The sequence below is a fragment of the Castanea sativa genome, chromosome 8 (assembly GCF_040712315.1).
Source record: "Castanea sativa cultivar Marrone di Chiusa Pesio chromosome 8, ASM4071231v1".
NCBI lineage: Eukaryota > Viridiplantae > Streptophyta > Magnoliopsida > Fagales > Fagaceae > Castanea > Castanea sativa.
The window spans coordinates 40,607,510-40,631,122 of record NC_134020.1 but is presented as its reverse complement, the minus strand read 5'-3'; the positions used below and the strand labels follow the sequence as shown (position 1 = coordinate 40,631,122).

The window sequence follows — 23,613 nt, the reverse complement described above, 5'->3', positions numbered from 1 at the left end:
TCACACACACACACACACATACATATATATATATATATATATATATATATATATATATATATATTATGACATATGGCATGTTCATTTCTTGATGATAATCTTTATCAAATCAAGATGCTAATAGATTTTCTTTTTCCTCTCAATTTAGTTAGAATTGAAAGTTGAAACCCCAGTTAGGAGATTTTAACTATTATTTATCTATTTATTTGCTGATAAAAAAATAGGGTCTCTTATGTAGACACATCGACCTCATACTATGTAATGGTACAAATAATACCCCGTGTACTGCAAGCACCTTGATGAGAAGATACTACTCATCGATACTTTTCATTTCTAAACAAAATTAGAAGGAAGGAGTGATGGGAATATACATGAAATTTCCAGATTTGTGACATGTAAAAATAGAGAAAAATATACACCAACAAAAAATAATTACACACAAGACAATATTTACGTGGTTTAACAATTTGCCTACGTCCACGGAGTTGCAAGGATTTCACTATTCTCAGGGAAAAATACAAGATACGGCAACACAGTTTTTTCTCTCAAAAACAACATAAAACCATAATCTCTGAAATAACAGTTTTTCTATCCTGCGCACAAGATTCACAATTGACTACAAAACAGCCAAAAATTTCTACTGCTTGGGCTTATTGGCCCAAGCCTCCACTTCATCCCATTAAAAATCGTAACAATATTATTTCGGGTCAAGTCATAATCTGGATCAAATACAACTAAACTTCACAGAGCCTAACAAGGAGAAGTTGTACATTTATTGCAAAATCTCAAAACATTAACATACAGCTAATAATTTGGTTTATAAACAATATGTTGTGTGTAGTTTTTTGGCTGGTATGTATGTCGTGTTAAAAAAATGCATATATGTTTAGACTTAAATAGGATTTTTTTTTTCTTTTTTAGTTATTATGGTTTAGTAGGAGTTGTGAAATTGAATTAACCATCTATTGAATGGATAGGGAATGGAGAATATGTCTTAAATTAATGAGGTTGAGAAAATTTGTATCCTAAAGTAGCTTAAACAAAACATAGTTTCTTATCAAACTTTGTGGTCTAGATGCATTTATGATTTTTTTTTAGTTTCTTATAAAGCTTCTAAGATACATTTACTTTGTGCAGTATATAAATGTTGGGGTTGAACGAAATCTACAAAGGTCTATATCATTCCTCACGAAAGGGACATGACAGACAAAAAATAGTAAGGGGGAAAAAAAATTGGCTGATTGGAAGGTAGCAGGAACAAATGAAACGAGTGCAAACAGAGTGTTTTATTTTATTTTATTTTTTGGCTAAATGCGAACAGAGTGTAGTTGTGATCAAAAGTTGAAGAGCTCTCATAACTCGATAACCAAACTCCTTCAAAACTTGATTTAGGCACTAGAGAAACAGTTAATCTCAAGAAAAACCTACATATACCACCACAAGTCAAAAAATATTGGAGGAATGTTCAGTGTTCACAAGAAACAGTGATTCATATGTTCCTATTTCGAACTCAATAAACCAAAAAACTAACAGAATTCTAGGAAGTAATAAGCTATTTATCTTGCAAGTTTGGATCCTTAGCACTTGAATCTCACTAACAGTGTTGCATGTTTGAATTTCTTGGTGCGATGATGCATCATCATCATCATTATTATGCAATTATAGAAGGAAGAGATAGGAAGATGTGATCTTAATCTCAAGCCCAACCCAAAATGTGAAGGAATATTAGTTCCATCTTATTGCCTTTTAGGTTACAATTGAAATCCGAGATGAATTTGTATCTTATACTTACCTTTTTAATCCATGTTGAGGAAGAGATCAGTCAATCATGACACTTTAAAAGAACATTTGTCACTTTAGTATGTGGTAGAAGTGTATTTAAATATTATTAAAAAAAATTATTTCTAATAAATGTAAATAAAAAGGTACCCGCATATAGTGCGGGTTAAAAGCTAGTATATATAAAAGCAGAAATCTCATGTGAGAAAGTACAAGGTTCTGCCAAGTGGCACGTTGTATGACATTTTTTTCATTTAGGCTTTCACTTTATTTACATTTAGCATTTATGTCATATTTCAATTTTTTTTTTAATGGGAAAAGGAAAAATTTTGTATATATTTATAACTTATTGCTTTAAATAGATACTGATGGATTTAAAAAGTAGTGGGAAATATAAGAATTAAGAAAACTTTTCAATTTTCTGCATAAAACTAATTACAATATATAATTGCAAGAGTCGAACTTAATGAATTAGGTAAATATTTTTTGTCTCCATATTTGTCTAATATAAATTCTCGTTTTCATTGGACTTAAAAATTAAACCTCCATAATTTTTCACACAATATCTTTGTTTTTATTTTTGAGAGGTATGTTAATTTTCAAAATATTATGTTCGTCTTAAATATGTTGCTTAGCTTTTATGTATACGTTTTTACTTGTGTAGCATTGTAATGTATTTAGACTTATTTTTTCATATTATGTGCCGATTTATATTTTGGATATATTGTATGATGCATATACTTGGTAAGGATTTGTTTTTGGTTGCTTTTAGTTCAATTAAAATTTGAAGATTAAATTGTGATATTATTGCATTACTATGACATTATTTTTTCTGTTGTTGTACCATGAAATTCTAGAAGTTTTTATAGCTAATTGATATATGAAGCATAAATTATACAAAAAAAGACACCTAGGAACTAACAAGTTTGTAGGTAACAATGTGTACTATGTGATTTGGTGACATTTCTTAGTTGCATGAATTAGAGGAATTTCCCCCCAATGTATTTAGTTTAAATTTAGTTTTAGTAGAAAATTTCGTAGATTAACTATGACTAACAATAATAATATTCATAAAATTAATAAGACATAGATAATTTCTTACAAAATTTATCAAAATATATCGTGCATCGCGCAAGATATCGGCTAGTAAATAATAATTGAGAGACCCTTTTCTCTCCATTCCCCCACATATATATGACCTCATTTTAGCAAGTTTGGTCCACCATCTTCCAATTTGTCAAAAGAACAAAATATCGGACTTGGAAATTAGGATATTCTCATATAATCTACATAGTCCATGTCCCTTTCTGTCTTAACTTCTCACCCAACCAAACAAGCGATGTCTCTTTCCCCACTTAAGATCTATCATCCCCCTTTATTTTTCCTTCCTTTTTCCTCTAGCCAAACATACTAATTTGGTCAAGTAAATAATGAACAGAGTGCAATAATAAATTAATAATTATGCTGCAACGTACGTACCATTTTCGAGTGGAAAAATAATTTTGACATAAATGTATGTGGATAGAATATACTTGCTTTTGCACTAGATGTTGACATAGTTGATAGTTGCACTTTCGGCAAAATTCACGTCCAAAAAATGTAATTTCGTGGAAAGATCATACTTCATAGAAGACCGTGAGAATTGAGAAGAAGCTCCTATAAATTATGATTACACTTTCCTTCCTTATTTAATTTTATTATCTTTTTCTTTTTCTGCTACAATTTGGAACTAGTTTGTACTATAAGATGCAAAAAACATTATTAAAAAAACATATATATATATATATATAACGAATCATTTTTAAAAAAAATATTTTTCAAAAACTAGTTTTTTCATTTTAATTTTTTTTCCAGAAAATGATTTTTATCAAACGAAAAAAAAAATTAACAAAAAAGAAAAATTACGCCCTTCATTTTCTTTTTTGGTTAACAATTTTAAAATAACATACAAACTCACAGTTGTACTTTAAAAAGAAAAGGCCTAAACAAAACTATACCCTTACCCAACAATCTATTCAAACTTCATGGAAAAAAAAAAAAAAAAAAAAATATATATATATATATATATATATATATATATGGATAAGGATTTTTGGACCCGTGAGAAAAATGAATCAACTTGTATTTGATTTATTGAAACAGCGGCACACATGGGTCGAACCCTTTTTGTTCAAAGGGAAATTTTTTTCACATGTTTTGACTTTTCAATAATGTGTAAACGTGTTTCACATTTCACTTCTTCCTTCTTTTTTTGTCTAAGTTATTTTTTCTTCTTACTGACATTCACAACTTTAATCACAAGGTCAGGACTCAGGCTTTAAGGTTTTAAATATAGTGAAACTTGTACGGTTTTGTAACAATTAAACTTTTGGTTACGAAACTTGATCTCTTACTTGTATTAAAAGGAAGGAAAAACCAATATTATTAAATTTTTATTTGAAAAAAATAAAATAAAAACCATACCAAATTGATACAACTCTCAAAAAACCCAGATCATAAGTTTTCTGTTCAGTAAAATCAATTTTGATTCAAACCCAATACAACCCAAAACCCAACCAAGTCGAAATGTGATTGATCCAACCCATTTGCAAATAAAGGAGGGAGATAATACATTGTGAATAAGGCCTACATAGTAAATTCTGCCTATATTTTAATGTGAAAACTCAAGTTAGGGCCGAAAGGGCGGTCTGATTTATCTCCACCATTAGACAAACCTACAAAATCAATAATTCCATTCTTACATTTGATTGTTGAACTTTGAATCATATACACCCAAGTTTGTCAGCAAACGACAAACTGGAATTCAAAAGCACGAGTATGACAAAGTTTCAACACCATATGTCATCCATAGTGAATTAAGGATAATGAGATCAGGTTTAGAAGAATTAAGAGATTCATCTGAACTGTGCATTGTTAAAGAAGTCAAATAATTAGAATTCTAAAATCATTAAAAGATGATAAATAAACAAATAATTTTGACACCTAAACATCAAGATGTCGAAACCAGCTACCATGTCATTATTTCACAACGCTCTTCTTTTTTTTCTTTTTCTTTTTCTTTTTTTCTTTTTACTTTTTTTCCCCCTTTTTCCAAGTGATCATACATTATTTCACAAAGTTGAAAGCAAGGAAATACTGTACAAAGGCGCATCAAGGTTGAGGCCCAGGCTTATGTACTGAGAAATGGCGTCACTGTCACTGTCGCTTTCACTTTCGGCCCAACCTCACCAGATGCTGCTGATGCTTTTCTGCAGCCGCCTTATCAGCTGCTTCACGTTTAAGAGCCCTTTTTGCCCGTCGCCCTGTTGGAGCTTTCACAGGTTCCTTCCTTCTGGGTTCTCGGGATGAACTGGCCCCAGGGTCCTGGTAATTTGATCGATGCACTGGCCTTGCTTCTTGGCGTCCTCCCCTCACAAATCCATTATCTCCCCATCTTCGATTACCAATACGAATACTTGATGAACTACTAAAGTAAACTTCATCTAGATCATCTTCCTCATCCTCATCCTCATATGGATAATATTCTTCAGGATCATCAAATGAGTCTTCACGATCCTCGACAATCAAAGGTTTAAACCATGTGGCTCTAAGAAGTAGGCAGACACTCTCTTCAAACATGTAATCGTTGATGCTGTTAATAAAAGATGTGTTAAGGCAATCAGATGACAAATGACAACAGATTACTTTCTATTAAGCATCTGATGCCCAAAACTATAACAAAAGTTTTCATTATTTACTAAAAAATGTCACTAATAGTTTTCCCCAGACTGGTCCAAAAGAAAAGATAACAGAGAATCAAGCACCCCCCCCCCCCCTCCCCCCGGGGCAATAGCACACCACTTCATTCCACTCTCATCTTAATCAACATTAAATCTATCATCAAATTTCTTTTCTACCATTTACATTCCAACCTTTTGATTATATTCCTCACTATAATTTCCAGAGGAATTATTCCTGAAACAGAACTCCCACATCTCCCACAAGAAAATGTTCTTGCATTACCATGTCTTTTTTCCTTGATAACAAAAGATTGAGAGAGAGAGAGAGAGAGAGAGAGGTCTGGATATACCTGCCATCAAGTGCACGATGGACATTCAGGAACTCAAATGGGTGTTTACACTGAGGGCACGTTGCTTTCTCTCTATATGAGGCCCATCGAAGGATGCATGTCACACTACGCAAACCATACAATCAAAAAGAAAACACCATAAGTACCATTTTTTTTCACTACATACACCCAAATCAACATATAGCAAACAGCCAATCAATGGACCATGAAACCCATCCCCGACCAACATGACACATACCATGTACAAAATTAAGCTCACAATTACATTAATCCAAAGGTTATCAATCCCTTCTTTCCAACAGATTATTTATAATTCATGCATGCTTCATGAAATTAAAACCTCAGTAAAATTGTACCAAGAATAACATGTCAAACAGAAATGATCCATGTTAAGCCAAAACAAACCCCACATAGAAATAAATAAATAAACCTCATTGAAGACAGAGATTATCAACACAAGTATTAAACCTTGTTTCTTAAATTCCTACCAAATCTACATGTTTTCTCTCTTCTTCCCAGTTCTACATTGGCTAGATCAGAAACACCTTAATACCTATGTTTCAACTTCTTCCCAATTCTATTTTGGCTAAATCAGAAACATCTTGATACTCATGTTAAAAGTTGAGTGACTTAATCAAAATGAGTATCAAGATGTGAAAACATAAGTACATTCCTACCATGTGTATCAACATAACACAAGAAAAATGTATCATATGAGAGAGAGTAATTATAACAGCAATGAGGAAAGTAATCTGTTGGTGCTGGAAATACTTGGAATAACAATGCCAAGTGATCAAGATTTTCAGTTCATACTGGCTAGAATGATAAAGATCAAAATTAACATACCTCTTATTACATTCCAGCAACCTGATCAGTACAATTTCTAAACCATGTCTCAAAAGGCGATATGAAAGCAATGATGTTTTTTATATACTCCCCAACTTAAGGCACACTGTAGGCCTCATAGCATAGATGCATGTCATCACAAATTCTTTAAACAAAAAAAGAATAAAAATGAAAATGAGAAGACATATCCAAAGAACAATATAAAGAACATTCAAAAGAACAAGCATGAATATGATCAAAGTTTTGAAGCAAACATGTGATTTTATTTCACTAACCAAATGCATTTGATGTATAATATATCACTACCATACACTCAAATTTCTTAAAAACCAAAACACCACCACTTTATTGCCAATATTACATAACACCTATAACTGCAATATTCATCAATATTTGAAAAAATGAAGTAAATTTTTTGATACCGTATACACAGACATACATGCTAGAAAAATCTATTCAACCACAAATGTCACCAATGTGTGAAAAATAAAATTAAAAATAAATAAATAAAAGCTTTCCATGTCATAAGCATAGATATGGATATTTATTAAGTTCAATCTTATAATCTGTTACTAGACTATCAAATGCATTCTCAAAAATCTTTTTATTCTACCCATAGATTAAAAATAAACAAATACTTCCAATGTCAAACAATGACATGTAGCATCATATCAAGAACCTACATTTAATACAAGTACATAAGGGATAATTACACCATCTTGACAAGGTGCTTTACAAAATCAATTGAACTGTCAATCTACCCCTTTGTTTCCTTTCTGGTTTGATAAATTAACAGAGTTGACAATCAATATCTACATCAGTTCTTTCAATACACAAACTCTAACACACAGATAATGCACAAACGATATGCGGATAAAACCACCACCACCATGTGTTCGCAAACATTCTCAGAATCTGTGGCCATGTCAACTCCTAATCCAGCATTCGAAAATCATAAGCTTTACTTTGAAGGTTCTATCTTTTACCTCAAAAAAAAGTGATTGAAGGATCATAATTCCCATTCATGACTGCCCTCATAAGCACAATGAATATTAAACTACCCCTTGTGAGTCCCTTGTTAAAATGAGATAAGTACCAGCACTTATAACACTTGCCTTTAATCAAACCAATCGAACTATAGGAATCAAGGTATAATATGCTCCTATACTATAGTTGAACTACTACATTTTCCACCCATGTTTGTCCATTGCAATCACAGTTCAACAAGCATCACCAACCAAAAAGAAAATCACAATAAAGCCAAAACCCCAAAAACCGAAGCAGCAGCAGAACTACAATTCCGGTAACAAATTCGAACGTGAATGCAAACGACCATAACCATAATTTCAACAACCACAAAGTAGTAACATCACCAATAACATAAATTGATAAAGGGATTGATTGGACAAACCAGTAAGCGTGCTCGCAACCTTTAACAAGAGCAGTCTCCTCAAGCACTATCTGATTCAAGCATACAGCACATATCCCACCATGATTCTCAAACCCCTTTTCCTCAATCTCTTTTTTACTCTGCCTTTGATTCTGTAATTCCCAAAACCCAAGTGAATACACATAACAAATCATTCAAATTTCCCATAAAATAAAAAGGGAACAAAGTTTCATCTACAATTTGCAAAGTTTGTATTGAACATTGTATTTGCATTCCAACTTTTCTTCTATTATTATAACCAGCTGTTAATCTATTGTTTGGTTACTAAGAAAAATGTCAAACTTCAATTCCATTCACGTAGTTTTCCACAATCAAACAAAAACACACACGCACAACATACTATTTATTCTATTTTCTTTTCCTAATCCTATGCTTTCTCGGCAACCAAACACAGCTTATTCAACAAAAAAAAAAAAAAAACTTTCACAAGAAAAGAAGGATAATCAAAAACCAGATCTGGGTTGGAAAGATTGGGCTCAAAGAGAAGCGTACCTGATCATGATCATCATGGTCCTGGATAGAAAGGGGTTGGAGAGCGTTGACTAGCTGGTGACCGTCGATCTCGATGACTGAAGTCATGGTATCGGAAGATTGTGATTTCGAAATAATCTTTGATTTAAAAGCGAAAAATGAAAGAACCGACAGAAACCTTAAAACTATAATCAGAAATAGTTTTGTGTTTATATATTTATGTACTATGTAGAGATTGATAGAGAGAGAAACAGAGAGATGCTAAGGGAATAAAAATTCAATACGCTGATTCCAAAGAAAAGGGAGAGAGGGTCTCAAGTCTCTTTTCGAGGCTTGGGTGAAAGACCCTAAACATGAGGTGTAGCGTTGTGGATGTTATTTAAAATCACTTTTTTTTTTTTCTTTTTTTTCTCTTTGTCTTTTTGATTTTTTTTTTTTTAATACAAGGTTGGAAATATTTTGTAAATTTTTATTAAGTTTTTATTATTTTGTCTTTGTGTTTGGGGGGTTGCCGAGTCACAAATTTTAACAAGTGGGGTTATACAATAGCAACACGTTTGTTTTCTTTTCTTTTTCTTTTTTTCTTGAAAAAAAAAATAAATAAATAAAATGTTTTTCTCGTTTTACCTTTTGATTATTGAAGAGAGAAAAAAATATATACACAACCCTAAAATGGGTTTTCCCTAAAACCTGGACTTTTTGAAGTTTTGAGCGTAGTTGTCAGAATTCATAATAGTGAATATGTTTTTTTTTTTAGAGATTTCTAGCCTATGGCTTTTGTTCTTAATAATAGTTTTTTATCGTTATATTAAGACACTAATCAGTTTTTAGTGTAGACAAAAATTAAATTTCAAATTTCTTATTCAACCATCAAAAATTTTACCAGTTGAACTAACTAGAACTCACATAATGGAGCGAACATTGATTCATTAAATTGTCAAGAAAGAAGTATAAGGTTGACTGGTAAAAAAAAAGTCCAACAATTGAATTTATTTTAAAATATATAATAAAGTTAAGAATACAATTTATATATAAAAAAAAGGTTAAACTATAAAAATATATATATACTATACATTAAAATTAATTGAAAAAAATAAATACAAATAAATTTTTTGAATAGTTGGTAAAGTTTTTTTGCCATCAAATAAGAGATTTGGAGTTTGAATCTCTCTTACACCAAAACCAATTAGTATTTTGGCATGATGAAAAAGATCAATCATTATAAAACAGACATCATAGGTTTAATTTTTATATCGTATCTATAAAAAAAAAAAAACATTATTCAAATATAGGATTTTATCTATACTATAAGATGACTTCCCTCTTTGTACTGAATTTTATATGGTTCAGAAATACTCATAAACCTTAGATTTAACATGGAAAAAACTTGAGAACAACTCAGTAAAAATATATCTCCAACTTCACTTTTTTTTTTAGAGAGTTTCAACCTATGGCTTCCGTTATTGATAATAGGCAGGGATTGAACCCCAAATCTCTTATACAACCATCAGAGATTTTACCAGTTGAGCTAACTGGACTGGAACCCACCCAACTCCACTTAAAATGCTTACAAAATAAGACACTCTCTTACTAACCTATATCTTCAATACAAACTTATCCAAATTTTTAAAAAAATTATGACACTAAACTAAAAATAAAAATAAAAAAAAGCCTCATCGCAAGTGTAAAACGCGTGTGATAAAACTAGTGTGTCTATATATATATATATATATATATATATATATATATATATATATATATATATATATATATATATATATATATAATTAAAAAATTGACACTTTAATTGATATTTTGACAATTTACTTCAAGTTTAAAAGCAAAATACTTAAAATAGCATAAATAACCATGCAAAATTGAAGGAAATATGATTATTTGATTATTAATATAGTAGAAAATTTAAATAAATAAATAAAAACCAAATAGTTGGAATAAAACTATATACTGGTGGTTCGATATTTTTCTAAAAACCGTCAATTCTGCAAATCCGACGTTTTCTTTTATTTTGATCTTGATTTATATTGGTCATTGATTTAATCGATGTTTCAAACTGCCAGTTTGTATTGATAGCTATGGTTTTAACTATAACACTTAATCTCATATAATATTATTTTATATGTAAATCATTAATTGTGTAACTTGTAATCAATCCCTTGAGATTTTGAGTGTAACATAAAACCTACCTCTAATATTCTTTTACTTGAAATTAATATGGACATGTGTTATTACATGAGTAACTTATTATTTGTTTTTAAGAATATTTTATTAGTTTAATAATGAAACAACATCACATGGGTGTTATAAGTTACATTTTTTCATCACCGTACACTCTTAGTGTGGTGGTCACTCCATAAGTACAAGTGCATGTAAGGTGTGGGTGAGCAAGGGTCGGGATTCAAGTCTCCAGGAGGGAGTTTCACATGCGTATACATTTAAATTAGGTTAGAGTAAAATTTCTATCTTGTATCAAAAAAAAAAATTTTGCATTTTTCCATATGTTATGAAAGAATCACACAGTGATTTTGTATATATTTCACAAAAAATTAAATATATGCCAGGCGTGTAAATTGTAAATTAGAAGACATTAAGAAATTTGCATTGTGTCAAATTATGAAGTAAATAAGTTATACAAAGATGAACAATGAGAACAAATTAATGAAGAAAGTTTGCAGATTTTTTTTTATATTCTTTTTTTATTTCAAAATTGTAGAAAAAAAAGAGAGAGAAAGAAAGAAAGAATAACATAAAACTAAGGTTCATCGAAGTGGGCATCCTAAGTAATTTGTACAATAAGGTTAATTTTTTTTAATTAAAAAAAATGAAATAAGCTGTAAATGTTATATATAAAAACGTTCGACCACTTCTCATCAAATTCATCCAAAATTAGAGAAAAGTGTAATGAGAGTCTATTCCTTACATCTCTCCATTTCTCTCTAAAACATATGATCATGAGAATTTTATGTCTAATACAGAGGTAAAAAAACTTATGTAATAACCTATTTGCCGAAGGCATTGGGATTTGAATCAGTTTTATTTGGATATTTAGGGCTGTAAACGAATCAAGCCATTTATGAATAACTTAGGCTCGGCTTGATAAAAAGCTCGTCCATGCTCGTTTGTTTGAGTCTTAGTTTTAGGCTTGTTTGATAAACAAGCCAAGCCCAAAAAAAAAAAAATTGTTTGTGAACAAGCTCGTGAACAATAGGGCTCGATAAAAACATACCGAGCTTAGGGTCATTTATAGCTTGATATATGTTTACTAAATAAACTCATTATTATGACTTTACACATGTTTTAGAATGTTAATTTATAGCTTGTTTATTCATATATGTTTTGGAGTGTTAATTTATTTAGATTTGTTTATTGTTGTTAAGTTTCCAATTGTTTATCAATGCTTTATTTAGACTAAAAATGTTGAATGAAAAAAATAGAGAATATTTAATGTTAAGGTTTGATAACACTCCAAAAATAGAAGATTTAAAAAATTATAATTAAATAATGGTAAAAAGTTTTGTACATATTAGTGGCAAAGTAGACAATTTGTGTATGCGCATTAAATTTTATATAGAATGTATGTATTAATTATGTAGTTGTGTAAATGTATGTATTTATGAATATGTAACTCAGCCCCTCCAAACCAAAATTCTTGGCTCCGCCCTTGATTTAAAGTGATGGAAAATACAAATTCTCATGTAATCAAGCTATTGTGTATGCAATAAAAGACAATTAGACAAAGATTATATTATAAAAAAAGACAATTAGACAAAAGCTAGTGTACAACTCAAAGTATTGTAGCTCAGCAGTACTGTGCAGTTTTCCCATTAAGAGAATCCAAGCTCAAATGCCTCCCCTTTGTGTAACCCAAAAACAAAAAGTATATATCTATAGTAAAGACATGTCAGCATATTTGCTCTATGAATAGGGATGTCAAATGATGGCAAATACAATTCTTTATTCGTAGAAATTCATAGATCATAATTTTTTTAAGGATAGAGTTTTACTAAAACTTTAACAATAGAAAGATGATAAGTATTTCTATTATGTGCAATGCATATGACTCACTTAAAATGATTGTATACAATTACTTAAATATGGTTTAGTAAGTGGACACATTACCATCTTCATATTGTACTATAGCCAAGTTTGTAACAAAACTTTATCATTATTTTAATTTTAAAAATGGAGAGTGAGTGAGTGATTGTTATTCCCTAGGGATGACAATTGTTACCCGGCCTAACCCGACCCTAATGGACCGAGTTTTACCCAACCCTATAAACAGTAAGGTCGGGTTTGGGTTTTCAAAATAAAACCTGAAGCAGGTCTGGGTTGGGTTTAGGTTTTTGCAATACCCGCCCGAACCCAAACCTAGACCCGACCCACTTAGTTTACCTAAAATTACAAAAAAAAACTAACTATATATATATATATATATACACCCTTATACCTAACCCTAACGCTCACTCTCATTCTCTAATTCAATAGCCGCTCACGCCTCACCCTTACTTAGTACCCACTCTCACTCTCAAGTCTCAAGCCCTCCCTCGAGCAATCAAGTACCACGCAACTCACTTAAACCACCACAACCACAAACAAGATCCAAGAACAAAAAATTCTTCACCGACGGATCATCCCAAATCCTCGCTAACAAGTCGAAACTCTTATCAATCATGAAAATCTCCACAATCACCGTGAACCACCCCTCACCCGTTACAAACCCACAGCCGGTTGGGTTTGGTTTTTTTTTTTTTTTTTTTTTTGGTGAGAAAAACTTGTTGGGTTTTTTTTTTTTTTTTTTTTTTTGTGTTTTGTTGGTGGGATTTTTAGATTTGCTAATTTTCCTTTTGGGTTTGCAAAATTTTTGGGATTTGTTGGTTTTTTGGTATGGATTGGTTTGTCAGATTGTGGCATCCATTTGGATGGTAAGAAAATTGCGAAGAAAATGCTATAATTATTTTTATTCATTTTTGGCTGTGTATTCATTTTTGGGTTCAGTTTATTCTTTTTTTTTTCTTTTTTTTTTTTTGCTTTTAATTTCATAGATTGGAATTCGGAACACAAATTCTGATTTGGAATATTTGGTAGTCTTAATTTCAATGGATGGTGATTTTTTTTTCCAGACATGGCTAGACTGATTGGGTGATGGATTGGGCCCAAATCTGGCATGGCAGGGCCCACGGGGTGGGTTTGGGGGTTAAAAAAACCGTTTAATAAATGGGGTGGGTTTGGGTAACAAGGGCGGGCCCGCCGGTTGGGGTCAAGCATAAATAAAACCCGCTCCGAACCCGATCCGTTGTCATTCCTATTATTCCCCCTTCTCATGCGTGTTGATTCGGTGGTGATTTAGAAAAAATTGATGATAAATCATAACTAGAGTACAAACTTTGTGGTTACATTTAGGTGTGAACTCCACACTTGAATACATAATTATTGACCCTTCTTGTGCAGATATGCTAACAAAGGGATGTTAGTACCAAGTGTTGCCTCCGCACTAGGTAATCGGTCACTTGTTTTTTAATATTCTTTACCAAGAAGTAATAACCGTATCCACAACCACAAGAGGATACACGGTGGGGTTACACCATAGGAGGATTTAAACTAAGGACTTATCTCTCATGATACAAAGAGTTGTTGGTTGAGCTACAATGCTTTTGACATTTTAACAATAATTTAATCTCTCATGATCCATGATGATACAAATTACCAATGTATACAGTGGCAAGATTAAAATAATTAATTAATTAAATGTGTTAAGAGTATTGTTGTTTTACTGAAACTTTCTGATATTTTCAATGAAGACATTCAAGGTTTAAATTCCTCTTCTTTTATTGTTGTGATTATCAAACAATTAAAATAAAAATAAAAATTAAATACATACAATTTATTTTGGTAAGGAATCTAATATATGATAATGTTTTCGAATTATACATGGTAACATAGTTGGAGCCGTTTCATTTATGTTACCAACATAGCATATTTTACCTGGAAAGAATATAAATGCTCCATATATACGTTTATGCTAAGAAATCAATGTTGTGATTATCCTTTTCTTTGTTTGCATGCCAACATTTACACAAGGCATGCTGTTGTGGTATATGTGTTTATAGATGTCAAGAGTAATGACTCTCAAGCAATTTTGATTATAAATAGACATTCTTGGACCTTTTACTCTCACTAAAAAGTTTTCATTGATGTAGTCTTATGAGAGTGTTTGTTAGATGATATTGATTTATCGGATCAATGATTTACCAGATTTAAAAATTATGTCTAGATTGAAGACTCTTTAGGTAATGCATGAATATAGCTCAGTTGGTCTTCAATCAGGTTAGTTTATAATTTATCTTGAAATTTTTTTTTTTTGTGATGATCAATATTAAGGATATATGTCTTTCTTACTCTTTATTTTTGCTTGCAGATTGTGTTAGATAAATTAAATCATGCATCAACAAACTCTAGAAAATCCACCTTGTGCTAACAATCGCAGCCACGTATGGGGTACATCAGCCTTGCAAGACATGAGAAAGTCCTAAATTGCATAAAAATACTTTTCCCCTTGTAAAATGGTACTAACCATTAAAACCCCATAATGGTTTTCATAGTGATCATGCCGTGGTTTTGTTTTTGTCTTTTTAATTCTAACTACATCTTCAATAATATCCAATTGTTCTAATCAAATCATTTTATTTAGCATTTTTAAAACCATTCATGAAATTAGTCCCATGCACTTGGTCAGGCACAACTCTCATGTATGATGTATCCCCCCAAGAAAAAAAAACCAACTCTCTTTTTTATTAAACCTCTTACGATATCAAATTATTCTAATTTCCATTTACCAAAAAATTATTCTCGTTTCATTTGACTAACTTCCATTAAATCCAACAATATTTTAATAATGAGCAATGTATGGAAGTAATTTATTTAGAACAATCAAATACAATAGGAGACGTGATTAGAAAATTTTAAAGCACAAAGGATATGAATAAATATACATAAAACTACAGCAAGATCTAGGCATATTTTTACCCTGTAAAATAATGTCAAAACTCAAAACTAGGGAAACTCCATGTGTGTGAAACGTTTAGTAATTAAGAGTGAGTCCCAAGATGGTGAGAGATCTTTATTTTGAACAATATTTTGTTTGTTTGTTTTAATTTTTAGACCTACAACAGGGTTAGAAAGAAGAGATTTGATTTTGAACTACCTGAGCAATTCTGCTTATCCACGACACTTGATTTATTTTTATTTTTATTTTTTTTTATCTAGGACATGCACGAAACCTAAAATAAATATTGGCCATCCATTAATAATTAGGAAGCCCAACCTAATAAAATCTGCTATGAGCAAATCTAATAAGTACATCAAGCAAATTATTGAATTAGACGAAGAAAACTCTAACCAACACGGACTACATTTTTTTTTTTTCAAAATATTTATAGATATTATCGAAGGATCTCCAAATGTGTGGCTAGTATATAACTGAATTTCAAAGTCGCCAAATAATAATTGAGCACATTCAATACTGAAACACAGTCATCAAGTTTGGCTGGAAATGGAATATTAGGTTCCAACCTTAACCTGCTACGACATGTGCACAACTAACTTTAAGTATTTAAATGAATAAAACATATGTTTTAGAATGTTAATTTATAGCTTGTTTATTCATATATGTTTTGGAATATTAATTTATATAGATTTGTTTATTGTTGTTAAGTTTCCAATTGTTTTATCAATGCTTTATTTAGACTAAAAATGTTGAATGGAAAAAATAAAGAATATTTAATGTTAAGGTTTGATAACACTCCAAAAATAGAAGATTTAAAAAATTATAATTAAATAATGGTAAAAAGTTTTGTGCATATTAGTGGCAAAGTAAACAATTTGTGTATACGCATTAAATTTTATATAAAATGTATATATGTATTAATTATGTAGTTGTGTAAATGTATGTATTTATGAATATATAACTCAGCTCTTCAAACCAAAATTCTTGGCTCCGCCCTTGATTTAAAGTGATAGCAAATACAAATTCTCATGTAATCAAGCTATTGTGTATGCAATAAAAGACAATTAGACAAAGATTATATTAAGAAAAAAATAAAAGACAATTAGACAAAAGCTAGTATACAACTCAAAGTATTGTAGCTCAACAGTACTGTGCAGTCTTCCTATTAAGAGAATCCAAGCTCAAATGCCTCCCCTTTATGTAACCCAAAAGCAAAAAGTATATATCTATAGTAAAGACATATTAGCATATTTGCTCTATGAATAGGGATGTCAAATGATGGCAAATACAATTCTTTATTTGTAGAAATTCATAGATCATAATTTTTTTAAGGATAGAGTTTTACTACAAATTTAACAATAGAAAGATGATAAATATTTCTATTATGTGCAATGCATATGACTCACTTAAAATTATTGTATACAATTACTTAAATATGGTTTAGTAAGTGGACACATTACCATCTTCGTATTGTACTATAGCCAAGTTTGTAACCAAAATTTATCATTATTTTAATTTTAAAAATGGAGAGTGAGTGAGTGATTGTTATTCCCTAGGGATGGTAATTGTTACCTGACCGGCGGGTACCCGGCCTAACCCGACCCTCATAGGCCAGGTTTTACCCAACCCTATAAACAGTAAGGTTGGGTTTGAGTTTTTAAAATAAAACTTGAAGTGAGTTTGGGTTGGGTCCGGGTTTTTGCAATACCTGCCTGAACCCAAACTCAGACCCGACCCACTTAGTTTACCTAAAATTACAAAAAAACCTAACTATAGATATACCCTTATACCTAACCCTAACTCTCATTCTCATTCTCTAATTTAGTAGCTGCTCCTCACACCACACCCTTACTTAGTACCCACTCTCACTCTTAAGTCTCAAGCCCTCCTTCAAGCAATCAAGTATCACGCAACTCACTTAAACCACCACAACCACAAACAAGCCCAGAAAACAAGATCCAAGAACAAAAAATTCTTCACCGACGGATCATCCCAAATCCTCACTAAAAAGTCGAAACTCTTATCAATCATGAAAATCTCCACAACCACCGTGAACCACCCCTCACCCGTTACAAACCCACAACTGGTTGGGTTTGGGTTTTTTTTTTTTTTTTTGGTGGGATTTTTAGATTTGCTAATTTTCCTTTTGGGTTTGCAAATTTTTTGGGATTTGTTGGTTTTTTGGTATGGATTGGTTTGTTAGATTGTGGCATCCATTTGGATGGTAAGAAAATTGCGAAGAAAATGCTATAATTATTTTTATTCATTTTTGGATGTGTATTCATTTTTAGGTTCAATTTATTCCTTTTTTTTTTTGTTGCTTTTAATTTCATAGATCAAAATTTGGAACACAAATTCTGATTTGGAATATTTGGTAGTCTTAATTTCAATGGATGGTGAATTATTATTCCAGACATGGCTAGATAGATTGGGTCATGGATTGGGCCAAAATCTGGCATGGTTGGGCTTGCAAGGTGGGTTTGAGGGTTAAAAAAATCGTTTAATAAACAAGGTGGGTTTGGGTAAAAGGGACTGGCCCGCAGGTTGGGTTTAGGCATAAAGAAACCCACCCTGAACCTGATCCATTGCAATTCCTATTATTCTTCCTTCTCATGCGTGTTGATTTCGGTGGTGATTTATAAAAAGTTGATGATAAATCATAACTAGTGTACAAACTTTGTGGTTACATTTAGGTGTGAACTCCACATTTGAATACATAATTATCGACCCTTCTTGTGCAGATATGCTAACAATAGGATGTTAGTCCCATGTGTTGCCCCTGCATCCACAACCACAAGAGGAAACGCAGTGGGGTTACACCATAGGAGGATTTAAACTAAGGACTTATCTCACTTGATACAAAGAGTTGTCGGTTGAGCTACAATGCTTGTAACATTTTAACAATAATTTAATCTCTCATGATTCATGATGATACAAATTACCAATAATTTAATGTATATATAGTTGCAAGATTAAAAAAATTAATTAATTAAACGTGTCAAGAGTATTGTTGTTTTACGGAAACTAAATGATATTTTCAATAAAGACGTTCAAGATTCAAATTCTTCTTCTTCTATTGTTGTAATTACCAAAAAAAATAAAAATTAAATGCATACAATTTAATTTGGTAAGGAATCTAATATATGATAATGTTTTCGAATTATACATGGTAACATAGTTGGAGCCCTTACATTTATGTTACCTACATAGTATAATTTACCTGGAAAGAATATAAATGCTCCATACGTTTATGCTAAGAAATCAAAGTTGTGATTTTCTTTTCTTTATTTGCATACCAACATTTAGATATGGCTCCCCTCAAAAAAAAAAAAAAAAAAAAAAAAAACATTTACACAAGGCATGCTGTTGTGGTATATGCGTTTATAGATGTCAAGAGTAATGACTCCTAAGCAATTTTGATTATAAATAGACCTTCTTGGACCTTTTACTCTCACTAGAAAATTTTCATTGATGTAGTCTTATGAGAGTGTTTGTTAGATGATATTGATTTATCGGATCAATGATTTACCAGAGTTTAAAATTAGGTCTAGGTTGAAGACTCTTAGGGTAATGCATGAATATAGCTCAGTCGGTCTTCAATCAGGTTAGTTTATAATTTATCTTGAATTTTTTTTTATGACAATCAATATTAAGTGTGTCTTTCTACTTTTTAGTTTTTTTTGCTTGCAGATTGTGTTAGATAAATTAAATCTTGCATCCAAGAACTCTATAAAACCCACCTTATGCTACCAGTCGAAGCCACATATGGAGTATACCTGCCTTGCAAGACATGAGAAAGTCCTTGAATCAAAAATAGTACATTTTTCCCTGTAATTAAAATAGTATTGACCATTGAAACAGATAATGGTTTTGATTGCTATGCTATAGTTTTGTTTTGGTTTTTATTTTTTATTTTTAAAAATTCTAATTACATCTCCAATAATATCCAGTTATTCTAAATTCTTATAGTAAGATATCCAACTGTTCTAATCAAATAATTTTTGAAATCATTAATGGAATTAGTCCCATGTACTTGCTCAGCACAACTCTCATGTACCCAACCCCCACCCAAAAAAAAAAAAAAAAAAAAATCTCTTTTTTATTAAATAACCTCTTACAATATCAAATTATTATTCTCATTTCGTTTACCAAAACAGATTATTCTCATTTCATTTGACTAAATTCCATTAAATCCAATAATATTGTAATGAGCAATGTATGGAACTTGGATCTAATTGATTTAGATCAGTTAAATACTATAGGAGACGTGATTAGAAAATTTTAAAACACAAAGGATGTCAATAAATATACATAAAATTACAGCAAGTCTAGGCATGTTTTTACCCAGTAAAATAATGTCAAAACTCACAACTAGGAAAATTCCATGTGTATGTAAAAGTAATTAATTAAGAATGAGTCCTAAGATGGTGAGAGATCTTTATTTTGAACAATATTTTATTTGTTTGGTTTAATTTTTAGACCAACAACAAGTGAGAAAGAAAAGATTTAATTTTGAACTAATTGAGCAATTCTGCTTATCTTTTTTGTATTTATCTAGGACATGCACGAAACCTAAAATAAATATTGGCCATCCATTAATAATTAAGGAGCCCAACGGCCCCAACCTAATAAAATCTGCTATGAGCAAATCTAATAAGTACATCAAGCAAATTATTGAATTAGATGAAGAAAACTCTAACTAACACGGACTAAATTTTTTTTTTTGTTCAAAATATCCATAGATATTAGATCAAAGGATCTCCAAATGTGTGGCTAGTATATACCTAAATTTCAAAGTCGCCAAATTGTAATTGAGCACATTCAATACTGAAACACAGTCATCAAGATTGGCTCGAAATGGAATATTAGGTTCCAACCTTAACCTGCTACGACATGTGCACAACTGACTTTACGTATTTAAATGAATAAAACATATGGTCGTTTACGTTAAAAAAAAAGAGTAAGTATAATTAATTTACAACAAGTTTAGATTAAAAGACATTCCCTCTCTGATAATAATCAATTGAAAGAAGCAAAAAAAAAAATTGTTAGTTCTTGCTGTTGACCAATCAACATTGTGTACATTACCTTTCTAATCTTCTATTTTGAAAAAATGTGTGCAGTAGCTATACCTAAAAAACAAAAATGATTTAACTTATGGGAATAGTATAGTTTGTTGTAAGGGATGACGTACGTGTGAAGCTAATTCTTGGGGAGAAAGTCAATCACGTATCAATATTCACATTCTCTTCATGCTTTCTTTGATCTTCTTTATAAAGTAACAAAAAAAGAGATAAGTTCTTAATTAGTCTAAGACACAGAGAGAAAGAGAGAGAGATGCGTCACGGTTTTCCCTTGAAATTTTCAATAGTAGATCGTCAAATTATTCACGTTGGTCCTATAAATTAAAAAGAACTATATCCATGTTGCATGCAGCTGCTTCTGTTTGACCATAATCCATAAGTTTGATTAAAAACAAAAAAGAAGAGAAGCCTGTGAAAGTGTCCAAAAAGTTTGTGCTGTGGTGCTCTTCTTTATTTCTTCGTCTTTGTCTTGTCTTTGTCTTTTTTTGCTTTTGTTTTTAGGTGTTCCTGCCTACTTCTTATATATGGGTAGGTCATGGAGCACGTGTTAGGAATTAGGAGGCTTCACTGATGATATATAATTATGGTTATGGGCGCTGTAGAAACCCGAAAACGCGCTTGTAAGTACATAGACGTTACTGTAACCCCAGACTCAACCGAGTTCTAGATTTATTAAGGAAAGCCAAAAGAGAAATCTAGATTTCAGATAAACATACTTGTAAAAAGGGGGGAAAGGGGTCTTCACTAATTAACACAAAGAAGTATATGTATATTGTATAAACTATAATCTATACCCCTTGTATATAATATATCTCATTAACATTTGGGATTTATTATAGACCAATACAAGTTATCTTTAGCTATTATGAGATATTGGTTGCATGTAATCTTAGGGGCAATTCTAGGCTTAAGTGATTATATATACATTATACAGCTTTTTTAAAATTTTATTTTTTCTTTCTTTTTTTTTATTATAAAAAAAAACTCTTTTTTTTCATTTTTTTTTTTCAAAATATGAATATATTTTAACATACTTTTAGCAAAAACACTAAATAAGTATTCCCAAATAGATAATAGTGTCCGTTTGGGAATAATTTATCTAACTTTTTGTTCAAAACAATGTAATTAAAATGCAAAAAATTAAATAAAATAAATAGATAATTCGTGTGGAACCCATATATAATAAGAAAAATAAATAATAAACTAGTTTATAATCATAATCTAAACACATGCTAATTGCAACACCAAATTGATCATAGAGAAGTGTTTTCTCCCAAATTTGCTAGATAAAGGTAAAAGTTAGTTGAATAGTGATGAGGAATGAGGAAAAAGTTACTCTAGACCGTCCATGGTCATCCACACCAGTAGCCGTCCAGAAGAAAGCACCAAGACGAGGCTAACGCCCAAGGTCGTCTATGGACGAAAACACACCTGCATCACTCGTCTTAGGAAAATGCCCATCCCTGTCCTGAAGGGATTTGTCCACAAGAGGACTCCTGGACGAGACTTTTACACTTATAGGAATTACTAAGTACATTTCACCACTCCACAACATACGCATAACTTCCGGTGACCATTGTATGAGAAAATATAACTCCTAAACGGTTGTGGGAGTTATCCTTGAACCCTCCAACCTCCTCAAATCTAGGGGAGGTTACAATTCCAATAACTGTTCCTAAGACACTATATAAACACCTATTCAGAGGGTTCAAGGATAACTCCCACAACTGTTTATAATATGATGGCCCCATGGCCCTTTGCACAGTGGAGACTAGATATCCTAGGTCTCTTCCCCATTGGAACTAGACAAATAAAGTTTTTGGTCGTAGGGATTGATTACTTTACCAAGTGGGTAGAGGCCGAACCTCTTGCAACAATCACTCAACAAAATGTTAAAAATTTTGTATGGAAGAATATTCTGTGTTGGTTCGGAGTACCTAGGGTACTAGTATCGGATAACGGACGTCAGTTTGAAAATGCACCCTTCAGGGACTTTTGCAATCATTTTGGGATCAAGATTCACTATTCCTCACCCTCCCATCCACAGGCGAATGGACAAGCAGAAGTAGTGAACTGATCCCTGCTAAAAATCATCAAGACTCAGCTCGAGGGGGCAAAAGGGATATGGCCAAACGAGCTACCAAGCGTTCTTTGGGCCTACAGGACGACTGTACGAACTCCGACAGGAGAGACCCCCTTTAAGCTAGCCTATGGAAGTGAAGCCGTCATACTGGCAGAAGTTCATATGGAAAATCATCGAGTGATGAATTATCAGGAGAGAGAAAATGGGGAACAATTTCGTCTTGACCTCGATCTTATTGACGAGGTAAGAATGGATGCGGAGCAAAGGACAGCAAGATACAAGAATCTTATGGCTAGGCAGCATGATGCCACGGTGAAACCCAGACGATTCAGTGTTGGGGACCTTGTTCTCAAAAGAGTCTCCTTAGCAATTAGGAATCCGGCTCATGGAAAATTGGAACCCAATTGGGAAGGACCCTACAGGGTAATCAACTGTAAGAGGCAAGGGTCATACTACCTGGAGGCCCTGGATGGACGAAAGTTAGAACACCCCTGGAACGTGAAACACCTGAGGAGGTGCTATTAGTGATGAACTTGGACGAAATAGTCCGGGGGCGAGGTTGATACTATGGGCAACTACAGCCACAATTTCTTTTTACTTACACCTACTGTTGTGTTCTTATTACTATTATAGTATGTGCCAAGAATAAAAAGTGCACTAGTTCTTAAACTTTTGCACCGTCTACAGACAAGTTTGTAAAAGACAAGGTTATGTATTTTTTTAAATGTTTCAATAAGGCACCAGCTTCTAAAGCGTGCTATATTTGTGGACAATGTTCATGCAATAATATGGTTTGGATTTCTGATATAC

At 31.8% G+C, this 23,613-nt stretch overlaps 1 protein-coding gene across 1 annotated transcript; it reads right to left on the bottom strand.

Moving 5' to 3' along the window:
- Positions 1–4,654: 4,654 nt before the first annotated feature.
- On the bottom strand, positions 4,655–8,989 carry LOC142607870 (uncharacterized). Its single transcript, XM_075779520.1, has 4 exons — positions 8,637–8,989; positions 8,106–8,236; positions 5,849–5,953; positions 4,655–5,410 (listed from the first exon to the last, which is right to left on the bottom strand). The coding sequence occupies exons 1-4, from the start codon at positions 8,721–8,723 to the stop codon at positions 4,987–4,989; spliced, it is 747 nt and encodes a 248-aa protein (XP_075635635.1). The 5' UTR covers positions 8,724–8,989; the 3' UTR covers positions 4,655–4,986.
- Between the last annotated feature and the right edge of the window lie 14,624 nt (positions 8,990–23,613).